The sequence below is a fragment of the Hippocampus comes genome, unplaced genomic scaffold (genome assembly GCF_001891065.2).
Source record: "Hippocampus comes isolate QL1 unplaced genomic scaffold, H_comes_QL1_v1.1 scaffold124, whole genome shotgun sequence".
Taxonomy (NCBI): domain Eukaryota; kingdom Metazoa; phylum Chordata; class Actinopteri; order Syngnathiformes; family Syngnathidae; genus Hippocampus; species Hippocampus comes.
The window spans coordinates 1,417,672-1,430,225 of NW_017805075.1; the positions used below are offsets into that span (position 1 = coordinate 1,417,672).

The 12,554-nt window shown below is 43.0% G+C and overlaps 1 protein-coding gene across 6 annotated transcripts in view; it reads right to left on the reverse strand.

Moving 5' to 3' along the window:
- Positions 1–991: 991 nt before the first annotated feature.
- The window catches only part of mical1 (microtubule associated monooxygenase, calponin and LIM domain containing 1), a 29,704-nt gene continuing 18,141 nt past the window's right edge, over positions 992–12,554 (reverse strand). For 5 of the 6 annotated variants that reach the window (XM_019865119.1, XM_019865118.1, XM_019865121.1 and 2 more), the window contains 9 exons: positions 10,223–10,451; positions 8,915–8,979; positions 7,386–8,103; positions 6,087–6,190; positions 5,906–6,019; positions 4,971–5,064; positions 3,224–3,317; positions 2,192–2,265; positions 992–1,595 (listed from right to left, as the gene is read on the reverse strand). In XM_019865119.1, coding sequence (XP_019720678.1) covers positions 1,402–1,595; positions 2,192–2,265; positions 3,224–3,317; positions 4,971–5,064; positions 5,906–6,019; positions 6,087–6,190; positions 7,386–8,103; positions 8,915–8,979; positions 10,223–10,451 — 1,686 coding nt within the window. In that variant the 3' untranslated portion in view covers positions 992–1,401. Of the gene's footprint in view, positions 1,596–2,191; positions 2,266–3,223; positions 3,318–3,812; positions 3,907–4,747; positions 4,781–4,970; positions 5,065–5,905; positions 6,020–6,086; positions 6,191–7,385; positions 8,104–8,914; positions 8,980–10,222; positions 10,452–12,554 lie in introns of all 6 variants that reach the window. The other variant, XM_019865122.1, reaches the window with a different exon arrangement.

Consider the following 12,554-nt stretch of genomic DNA (forward strand, 5'->3'; position numbering starts at 1 on the left):
CCCCCGACAAACGTGTGAAGACGATTATGTAAACAAGTCTCATTTTGGGAATTCTGGGAACGGTAACCCATTTCCATGAAGTCCCGAATGAGTGGACTGTTTTGAAGTTGGAATCAGTCAAGACATGTTAGAAGGGGGGAAGGGTAAATATGTAGTATCTCTTAAATCTGGGAATTCAATTTAAATAAATTCACAATTTTTTGAACGTGGGGGTTCTTGGAATGTGGAAACTAAGTCCCCCAAATGTTGTGAATGAGCAGCAAAGTTGAAAGTTTGAATGAGAAAGATGAGCACCTTTTTGTTGAATGCTATACAGTCTTCTCAAAGTTTTTTGAAAAAAGTGTAAAATTTGCCTAAGTTGGCATTTTTTGAATGTGGAAACAAGCAGTATGGCTGTCCTGACCTTTATTGAATATTTTGATGAAAAAAAAAACAAAAAAACTGGTGGAATAATAAATACAGTATAATTGTCTAAAACAAGAAAAAATTATTACAAGTCTTGTAGTTTAAGGGGGCGATTTGTCGGTTTCTTTTGTTTGTTGCAAACTCAACCTTTACATTAAACGTTACACTCTCAGATGTACGAAAGTACGTGGGGAAAAAGGTACAAAAACAAGAGGGAATCAAACTGGAACTCCATGTGAACTGCCAATGTGGCATTTATATTTTCAAAAGAAAATATTCTTCTTCTCAATATTTGTATTATTATTCACTTCAATGGTGTTTTCTCTTCGATCTTATGTACAGCACTTTGTTACAGCGATTAAAAAAAATACAATTGTTCAAAATAAAGAGAACAAAATTATTACAATGGAGTTTGATGGCAACAAAATGGAAAAGGCTTTTTTAGTCAACCCCCCCGGCCCCCCAACAAAACAAAAAAAAAAACATTTTGGATTATATGAATCCGACCACCTAACAGCATCCCTAGCTGGATTTTGGACATTGCTGAAATGCTGAGAGTATAAATCGAATCTGTAACTGAAAAGCCTTTTAGTTCCACCCTCCCACAAGTTTTATTGACTATACAGTACAAAGAAAAACCAAACAAAGCGCGTGGCTTACTTCTCTCTCGAATGAGTGAACAATAAAATAAGAAGCAAACACAATGGGAACATTTTCAAAGCCTCCACGCGGCTCATCATCATCTGCAAGGCTGTCATCTCATGCTGCTTTGTTGAGACGGCATGTTTACTAGACAAATCCAGGTCAAGTCCCTTGCTGGGCGATTATTATCCGCCGTTTGTGCATCATTATCACCATCATCATCATCATCACCACCACCACCACCACGGACGGAAGCCGTTTCATTCAGCCCCTCAGTGTCAAATCTTCTTTGGCTTTGCTGTGTTGGGTTTTAAGTATGAAAGTGCCTCAAGTTTTTTTTTTAGTTTTATTTTTTTACTGCCAGTGAACCTGACCTCCCGCCTTGGAATGGCGATTGGCCCCCATGACGGAGAGCACCTCTCGCTCCTCTTGGATCTCCTTCAGCCTCTTCTCTTCCAAGAAGGACACCAGCGAGTCGCGCATGTCCACCACCTCGATCATCTGCTGCAGGACGCGATCCTCTTCCGCCTGCTGCTCGGCTGTCTTGTCTAACACACGGAAGCCAAAACAAAAGTTACACCCTCACCGACTGCTGTTTTTAATCTGGAAATACAGCCATTATCCTGACTTTGTGCCGGTGAAAGATGATTTTAAGTTTCACACTCTGTGCTGTCGCCAAAGTTATCTATTTTCATACATGACGTAAAATCAGAAGAAACAACTGGAGTCACAGATGAACATTAAGTCTCAAAAAGTCGCACCAAGTTGTGTCAAGCTCAGTGCTTTATACATTATATATGGGGGAAAAAAGTGTTTGCTAAGTGAAGTCTAGAAAGACTTTAAAATAAAGAAAGGCCAGTTCGGAGCACATGAAGGGGTTCGCGGTATTGCAGTTTCTAAGGGGTGTGCTCCATTTGCTAAGAACCCAGACGTTATCTACATTTCTTGGCCACAAATTAGAATATTGTCACAATTTAGTATTTTGTGGCCATGCTTTAACCCCAATATCCTGTCTAGGGCTGCGGAATTTCCAAATAATCACCAATACCAGCAATTTGAAACATCAGGTCCGCGGGCCTCCAGTCTGACACCTTTGTTCTTCAATGACGGCTTGCAGACGCATGTAAATAATGAAGGTACGCACCACTTAAGTCCATGTATTTCCTCAGCTCCAATTCCAACATGCTCTGTTTGTCTTCAAGCTCCAGTTGTCGCGACCTGGGACAAGAGGCAACATCAAATCAGAGGCAACTTCGAAATATGCACACGTTGAGCACACCAAAGCAGATGTGCACGAAGAATGCTCCACAAACCCGGCAGAATGCAGCTAAATCAAGTCACATCAATGTCATTCACTGTCTGAAGCGCCAATTAAGATTACAGAAATTGCGTGATGACACTTGACACATTGAGAAAAATCACTCCTCATACACTCATGCAGCGGCTGCTATTTTCAGACCCTTCTCTAACCTACCACTTCATTTTTTTTTTTTTTTTTTTAAATACAAAAAGCTGTACCTGCAGTTCAATGCCTGGATTCTTCAAAAACATGGAAAAAAACGTTTTGGCCATTGAACAAGTTAAGACAACCCACAGATAATCGGCCTGTTTTTGTCCCAATTCTGCACTCTTCCGACAAACGATTATTCAATGTTTCAAAAGATCCACACGGTTATCTTGTGGTCTGCGTCTGCATTCCCTGATGAGGTTTGGTGCACAATTAACCATGATGCATAACATTATACAGTAGAACCACTGAGAGGAGCGGGCCAAGTTGCAGCTTGTGTTTCCTGGTTGCTGCTACGTTTCCTGTTCTTCCTTTTTGTTTAACCAAATTTGATCACACAGGATTTGTGTTGGAAGACTACTCGATTCTATGTCGATTGGTGATGGAACAGAACCTTTACTGATTATGGGAGAACAACAGACAGAGTAAATGCCTAATGGGAGGATTGTCAACAACAAACAATGTCTTTAAAAAAAATCCTTGTGTGTTCCAGACTTCAGTAAGAAACAGCAAACAGAACCTACGCGCTGTGGGGTGAGCGCCTGTCTCGGCCGGTTGGGTTAGAAAGAAAGAGAGACCGAGAGAAATAAAAGAAAGAAAGAGAGATAGAGAGCGAGAGAGACAGAGAAAGAGAGGAGGGCGCACAAGAGAACTAAGATGCCCACTTACGCCACCATGAGGTCAGACTCCTCTGAGACCAAGGCGTTCTTCTCGTGGACGAGCTGGATCCACTGCTCGATCATGTCGTGGGAACTATCGATTTCTGGAAGAGGGAAAGAAGATTTGGTCGAAGCGAATAAAGATGAGATGTTCATTACACCTTGAGGGTCGTGGACAGGTAGTTCCAAAAATTACAAGGGGGTTATTAGTTTGAGCTTCTCAACAGCATGCCATTGACTAGTCTGCTGTGGAGAGCGTAAGAACGTATGACACTTCTTCATTGGATGGTTTGATATTTATAGCCTAGAAGTCCTCATTTGTGCAGTGGCGTAGGTTAGTGACATTTACTAACTAGTGGAACTATCGTAAACTGAGGAGCCGCTGTAAAATATTTGATAAGTGGAGTTACGTTCACCAGCATTAGGCGAAAACCTGCATTGTTAGACAAAACCTATCAAAACATCTTGGAAAAATAGCTTCAGCCTCCTACAAGCCTTAAATGACCCCCCCCCCCAAAAAAAAAGCGAGCAGAAAGTGGCCTGCCTGAACATATATGACAATAATGGATAAAATAAAAATGGTGGTGTCGGGTTCTTACGAGCGTCCCCTCGTAGACTTCGCTCAAGCGCGACGCCTTTCTGCTCCAAATCCCGGAAGGTCACCTCGATTTCTTCCAGCCTTCTCTGGATTGACTGCCACAAACAAAAAGGACAAACCAAATCCGTGTCAATACACCGGGAAAGTAATGGTTGCCCAACTTTTTACTCCCAGCATGACCAACCAACGAAGTAGTGTATTAGGCCATAGCCTTTAAACAAGACAAAATGTTTTTATTTTATCCATCCGTCCTTTATCCAAGCAGCTTATCCCGCACGAGGTTTGCGAGTGAACCGCAGCACAGGGAGAACACGCAAACTCCACACACAAAGGCCGGAGCCCCGATTCAAACCCAGGCAGATGTGCTAACCAATACTCCACCATACTGCAGTTTTCAAGTAAATGTAATATTATTGTAACATTATGCACAGTTTGAACACTAACACAAAAAGGGCTTTAATAAGGATTCAATTCAAATGCACTGCACATTCAAAGTTCGATAAAAATGATATCGAAACAAATGTTAAAGTCATGACTAGCGGCTCTTTTCATAGCAAAGTGCCACTTGTCGCAGGGCAATTCAGTGCATTTTGGCTGGTACGACGCACAGAATACTGTGTTCAGGACCATAAAAGCACCTAAACTACCAAAAAAACAAGACTCTCTTCTTTCAAAAAAAAGTTTGCTTTCTAACTTGTTCCTTTCTTTCGTTATCAAGTCGAACATGGGCTGGATTCTCCCAAAAATCTGTTCAAACCATACATATCCATACTCTGTTCAAATGTGAAGTGCCTGAACTTGTCCGACTGAACTGTATTTAGGCAGTGATTCTTTCACATACCATTACAGGGAACCTGCGTAGCACTGGCACACATTTGAGAATTCCTGCGCTCGAATCAACAAGAAGATGACATACTGGAGGGGCGTCACACTCACCTGTGCTTGTCGGAGTCGTTGTAACTCGCTCATCTTGGCTCGCCGCTCCAGCAACCTGCATTGTTAGACAAAACCTATCAAAACATCTTGGAAAAATAGCTTCAGCCTCCTACAAGACTTAAAAGAACCCCCCCCCCCCAAAAAAAAAGCGAGCAGAAAGTGGCCTGCCTGAACATATATGACAATAATGGATAAAATAAAAATGGTGGTGTCGGGTTCTTACGAGCGTCCCCTCGTAGACTTCGCTCAAGCGCGACGCCTTTCTGCTCCAAATCCCGGAAGGTCACCTCGATTTCTTCCAGCCTTCTCTGGATTGACTGCCACAAACAAAAAGGACAAACCAAATCCGTGTCAATACACCGGGAAAGTAATGGTTGCCCAACTTTTTACTCCCAGCATGACCAACCAACGAAGTAGTGTATTAGGCCATAGCCTTTAAACAAGACAAAATGTTTTTATTTTATCCATCCGTCCTTTATCCAAGCAGCTTATCCCGCACGAGGTTTGCGAGTGAACCGCAGCACAGGGAGAACACGCAAACTCCACACACAAAGGCCGGAGCCCCGATTCAAACCCAGGCAGATGTGCTAACCAATACTCCACCATACTGCAGTTTTCAAGTAAATGTAATATTATTGTAACATTATGCACAGTTTGAACACTAACACAAAAAGGGCTTTAATAAGGATTCAATTCAAATGCACTGCACATTCAAAGTTCGATAAAAATGATATCGAAACAAATGTTAAAGTCATGACTAGCGGCTCTTTTCATAGCAAAGTGCCACTTGTCGCAGGGCAATTCAGTGCATTTTGGCTGGTACGACGCACAGAATACTGTGTTCAGGACCATAAAAGCACCTAAACTACCAAAAAAACAAGATTCTCTTCTTTCAAAAAAAAGTTTGCTTTCTAACTTGTTCCTTTCTTTCGTTATCAAGTCGAACATGGGCTGGATTCTCCCAAAAATCTGTTCAAACCATACATATCCATACTCTGTTCAAATGTGAAGTGCCTGAACTTGTCCGACTGAACTGTATTTAGGCAGTGATTCTTTCACATACCATTACAGGGAACCTGCGTAGCACTGGCACACATTTGAGAATTCCTGCGCTCGAATCAACAAGAAGATGACATACTGGAGGGGCGTCACACTCACCTGTGCTTGTCGGAGTCGTTGTAACTCGCTCATCTTGGCTCGCCGCTCCAGCGTCCTCATCTTCATCACTTCCAACTTCTCCGCCTCTACCGGGCTGGCTGGTAACGTCTGAAACTGCAACGTCATCGCAGTGAGCGCGTGTCGTTGCGTCAATCGGGACAATTCAAAATGTCCTCCTTGCCTTCTCATCCATTAAGTCGATGTCGTCTTGCTCCAACATTTCGTCTTCATCGTCCTCGTCTCCGCCTTCTTCTGGGCCACTGTCAACGTGTCTGAAGGTCGTTTCTGTAGGGGAGTAAGACGAAAAACAAGGTGGCCTGAACCAACAACTCCAGTTTGGCTTTACGGCACAAGAGGGCCAAACCACAGCTCATCCCATCAGATGTAAAAGTAAAACATTTTCGGCAAAATGCTCAAGTACACAAACGGTAACGTGTTGAACCGGCAGTGGCACCAACTCAGTGTGACATTTCGGGTTTAAGGGATGGATAAAAATATTGATTCAACAATGCATTGCAATGTTCCAACTCCCAATTCAATCTTGATTCAGCAACTCCTCAGATTCAATTCGGCTCCTGGCCAGTGGGGGGCGCTTTAGGCTTTACCGTTTTTCCTTGACTTTTTCAGTGTTAAACAGAATTATCATGCTGTCAAAATGCATGAATATTTTTCTGATGTTTTATTACTTCAAGATGAGAGGTGACACACGCCATACGTTCAAAGCGTCATAAAAGTCACATTTTCAACATGTACTGTATTTATTCACGTACAGTGTTTCCTCACTTTGCAAGCGCACCGCCATAGGTGAATTTCTGCCAAGAAGAGATTTACTTTTTTTTAAAACTTTTTTTTGTGGGGGCACTTACACTTAATAAATGCAACTTTTAAAATGCAACAAAGAATTAGTACCAAGCTGCAGTGTACATTCCTAAATAAATGTGAGCGGGGCAAGATCTGCACACATTTCCCCTCCTTGCAAATAAATACAATTTGACATTTCTTGACTGGTCTGACTTGGAAGTGAGAAAGTTGTAAAAAAAAAAAAAAAACCTGCAAAATAGCGAAATAAAACTGCTCTAGATGAAGTTACGGTCGAAGAGTGAATCCGCAACAGCCAACGAGCAAAGCAATATTGTTTTTCGCCTTCTCACTGAATCAACATCAAAGCATTTAAATCTATCAAATAAAAACAAATGGCAAACTAAAGAATCACAATTGAATCGAAAGGTTAACAAAACGCAGCCTAACGAGGGGTAAGGGCTATCAAATATAATGCTAACCACCTAGCTCATCATTTATGGAAGTGTGAAATAATCGCAAACTCTGGACGTTCTGTCTTATGCTCTCTTTTCCTCCTGGCTTGGTGCGATTGCATCAACTTATTTCGATGAAAATCTGCACCAAAAGTCCACATGGAAAGATGATCACTGATTTTGCATGGTTGCAAGCGAAACGAGAGCTCAACCGGACCCGTACTCACCCACTTTCCCAGGCTGATGAACGCTGAGTCGCGCGTCTCTGCCGATCCTAGGTGAGGAAAGATTCCAGGGGGAGAACTTGGACCGTACTCTGGGCTGCCCAGCGGGCATCTCTTTCCTCCGGAAGCAGCGTCTGTTCCTCTTTTCGCGAATGTGTCCGGCCGTACTGCCGCTCCAGTAGTCCTCCTCTTTTTGTCTTTCCTCTGTCTTGGGTGGACTCGCGTCTTGCGCCGTCGCCGAGGACGAGGACCCGGACGAAGAGCCGCCCGGGGTCTCTGAGTCCGAATCGGTGGTGAAGGTCAAGAGGTTGACCAGCTGATTCTTCTCCTCGTCGGTCAACTTCAGTTTGCGCAGGGACTGCTTGGGCCGCGATTCGGCAGCGGCCTCAGGTGTCTCTTGCACGGCTTCCGGCGGCTGATTGGTTTTCGGAATTGAGGGGATTATAAGATGCACCGTGCGAGGCTTCACCGCTGGAGGAGAGGGGCGGGGGTCAGGGACGCTCTGTCGAGAGATACGGGGCTTGGGCAGAGGGGGCTGTACGTATGTCTCCTCGACGCGGTCATGCTGGTCGGCGGTGGAGGGAGGCTCGTCTTTGGGGTCGGCTATTGGAGGTCGCGATCCCGGAGGAAGGCAATCTACTGTGTGCTCGTCCTCTTCATCAGACGGAGATGGTGTGTAACCCTCGCTGGAAAGACCGTTTTCTTCATTTCCTTTACTGTCCTACAAGGACAAAAGGCATTGAAAAGGTTTATCCCATTGCACACAATACAAACTATAATCAAGACAGTTTAGCGGGAAAACGCTGAAGACAAAAGGAGATGCAACTCAACACTCAGTGCTGTTATATTGTCTGTTTACAGGCTGCTGAACCATTTGTTCAAAATCACTTGCTTAAAAAAAAGATTCAAGCACGGCAAAATACATGACAAGCTAATGAACATTAAGCTTGCGTGGCCCTTCTGTCCTTGGGCCAGTGTTGGTCTCAGTTTGTGTGTTCTTGAGCACAACACTACTTAGTTTTTTGGCTGTTTCAAATACTGTACACATTGTGTCATTGACTTGGTTTTATGTTTAGTTTTTGACCAAACTTCAACTGTGAGTGACATTGAATAGCTTGAAGCCTCTTTTTGTTTGCTCAGTCTTAGCCCAACTGCCGATTACTGTGAGGTGTGTTGAGATCACTACAGCGCCATATAGTGCTTGTATCTAGCCACCATTCTCATGTCAGATTAAAAAAAAAAAAAATACACGTTTGCCGCGGTGGACAAGTGGCGTGCATCATCATTACAGCTATTTGACCTCAAATAATTAAGTGGGGCGACCAAAGTCGTCTATCTATTAAGAGTGAAAATGATCCTATTGTGGAGTTTGAGGCTTTCCCCTTTAAGAAAGAGCACAATAAAATGACTCTTGTCAAGTGACTGGGTCAGAAGACAAGCAGACAAGAGAAGGACAATGCACGCCTTGTATGCATCTCAAGCAGCAGCAAGAAAAATGCAGCACTTTGCATCTGTTGTGTTCCTTGACCTACCTTATGAGAAGATATTCCAGCTACGTCTTCCAGTTCTTCAGCATGAAGCTCACAGTAAAATCTCCCTGAGAGAGATGGCACACAAAGTAAGAAGAGGCACACAAGTCTTGTGCCTATAAAAGAAGAAAGCTTGCATCTCTTCCAGAGCTGTCACTACTCATGCATTTAGCTTAAGTCTCACTCATATCCCACACTCTTTGTTTCTTTCATTTCTCATGCTAAGAAAAAGTACCACTGGGGGGGGGGATTTTGTCATTCAATCACCACTGCCAGAATGATTGCGGGTTGACTGACCTGCCTCCAATGAGCTGCTAGAAGGTGGCAGTCTATATCCCAGTAAAGTGTACAAACACCCGTTTTACTCGTTTTGAATAATCAAGCCTGGACTGGCCTCCGTAGTTCCACACAGTAATGCAGATGCTGAGTGTGTCTTTTCTGTTGTATTAGACACTTTGAAAGTCTCCTTTCTACAGTGCATCCGGCACACAGTTTTATACATCTGTAAATTCATGATTTAGTTGGCAGTTTTGCTCTAAAAATACTGCAGCAGACTTGAAATAACTTCAAGTGTCCTACAACTACAGCAACTACAATAAAACCCACAAGAAATAAAAGATTAATTCGTCGCTAATCGTTTTCAACAAAGAGACTGTCGCTAAGATGATTAGAAGAAGTCTCCAGTTCAACTTAGAACAGAAAGAGAATTGAAAGATGCTCCCACGGATGCCGACACTAAAAGATCGGTGATTGGCTCATTTCGCTGTCAATCAAAAGAGATTCAGCCTCAGACAGATCATCCAATCATCATGCAGAAAAGCTCAGCGTCCGGGCCAGCCGATACACGCCCACTGTCTATAGACTCCCAGAGACGCTGAGCATCCGGTGGGCGGGACAAAACCAGCATTTATCCAATTACTCGTCTCGTTTCAATGCATTGGGACAACCTACACTGAACTCTCGACGCCCAGCATCCGCGCGGTCGACGCTCAGCGTCCACACAGTTTAAAGCACAGTGAAGCTGCGGGAATGAATGAGAAGAGAGTCGCGTTGTAACCAGTAATAAGAAGCGGATTCGGAAAAAAGTTGAGCGCGTTGTAACGCATATGTAGTCAATGACATGTACACGCAATTGTATGTACACACATGTATTTGACCACTTTTTTTTTTACATTTTAGGGGAAGCTGAGCTTCCCTTGCAGTCTTAGAGCAATCGCCTCTGCAATCAAACACATTCATTTTAGAACAGGCTTTTGCCAGCAGGCACAAAAGTATTTCCACCAACTGCAATCAAGTATTTTGACAAGTTACCTGCGTCCTGATGGAAGGTGTAGTCTCCGAGCCGCAGTGTGACGCCGCAGCGGTGGCACGTGAAGCAACCGCGATGGAAAAACTTGCCCTCGGCACTGATGCGCTCCAGCACATAGACCCGGCCGCCACAGAAGTAGCATGTCTCGCTGTTGACCTGCGGCACGCAAGCGGGCTCAGGCTCAACAATTGCTGGAGGCGGACTGAGATCAGGAGGGGTCAGAGGTGGTGCCTGAGAAGTTGAGGACGGGGATCAGAAGGCAGATGGAAACTAAGCAGCGACAGAATGGAGTTGTTATCAAGAGACATTAAATTGTACGCACTGACATACGTACGGGGGAAGAAAAAAAAATCAACGTGCAAAAGAATTTACCTGATAGCCACTGACACTGAAGTGTATTAATCTCAGATTGATATTTTGAATGGGCAAAAATTGAGCACACAAGGGGTGTATTTAATCAACACATCATTCCAGTCCTGCAACAACTTCACTGGCTCCCTGTCCGGCAGCGCGTCCAGAGTAATATACTGATCTGTACCTTCAAGGTCGCTATAACCTCAGCCCGCAATACCTTTCGGACCTCTTTCACATTGCTACACCGTCCCATTCTCTTTTTTGTACTCCCTCCACCTGATCGTCCCTTCGGCCCATCTGGCCACCATCGGTGACAGGAGCAATCAGCCGCTCGGCACCAATCTTTGGAACTCACTACCACCTGAGCTCAGAAATAAGGACTCATTAATGCTCCGTTAGTCCAGACTCAAAAAGCACCCTTTTCAGACTGCTTATTCACTTTAAAGTTGCACATAGTGTCATTTGTAACCTTGAGTGCCCTGAAAGATGTCTTTAAATAAAACAAATTATCATCATCATTATTGTTATGTTCCTATTGGAACAGCAAGGTCAATTGCTTTGTTGTTGTTGTATACTGAAGACGTTTGGGTTTGAGATCAAAAGATGAATGAGACAAATGTTCATAGTTCCAGCTTTTATTTCTTAATATTTACTTCTAGATGTGTTCAACAACTCAGGAGAGAGCAACTTTGTTTGAAGCCACCCAGTTTCCAATTGAGCAAAAATATTGCAATGGACATGATTCAATTTATTTAAAGTCTATAACATTTCATATTTGGTGGCATAACCCTTGCTTGCAGTAACTGCATCAAGCTTTTGACTTCACCAGACTATTACTTTCTTCATTTTAAATACTTTTCCAGGCCTTAGCTGCAGCCTTTTTCAGTTCTTGTTTGTTTGTGGGGGTTCCTCCCTTTATTCTCTATTAATGTATGTCTCATATTTTCATTTTTTGATGCAAAACCTGAATCTCTTCAGTATACAACAAAACCACAAGGAATTGACATTACCATTCCAATACTTTTGGGTGAAACTGTGATTGCTCTCAAGGGTGCTGTTCGCACAGTGAAACCATGTACAGTAAATACTGTACTTAAGATTTCTCGGGGAGTAATGGTATGCCAAAAATCACATTTGGGTCACAGACTGACAGACAGACTGATATGTTTTTTACCAAGACTGAATATCGGTAGTAGACAAAGAGACTGATTAAAATATTGGTGTCATTATTTTGAATGGCAAAAATCTTCAACGATTCATTTAAATGCCTTTAGCAAAATGTTTAGCAAACCACGTGTTTATTAAACAACTTTTTTAGAATTCCATCACTTTAATCTTTTTGGGTTTTCAAACGTTAGACGTCTTTGTTTTAAAATTCTACCAAAAAGTGCAGGGAGACCCCAGCCTTAGAACATGTCTTAAACAGTTCAATGAAAATTTCAATAGAGCCCAATAGCTCATATGAAAATGCAACATCATGTCTTTTTTCTTTCAGGATAACAACAATGCAAACAAGTGCAACAGTAAGAGTTTGAACAGTATGATTGAAGATGCTATGAAAAATGTATGAGGTACAGAAAAGAAATCACTTTGACGTCTGCTAGCCAGAGGCTGAGTTGCACTGTGTTTGTTCTTGGACGAGGTGTGTGGCTAGAGCACGTGGCAGTTACACTTCCTGTCCTCTATCTGGGAACCCGAATAATCGGCCCAGTGTTTTACATAACTGCCTCTGCATTTTGATTATTTGAATTTTATGATGGAAGACTAGTTTTGAACAGAACTCAAGGAACAATGATGGCAGGTGCCAAGAATAAATGATCAGGTGTCGGATGCGGCCCGCAAGCTTTGAATTTGACACCTATGCGCGTCACGATGTCAAAGTGATGCATGTGCTTTAAAACATTCTTGTGCATGTTAAAAAAAAAAAAAAAAAGGAAAACACCACCTGCTAAACCAACCCCTGTTTCTCTGACTCGGCGC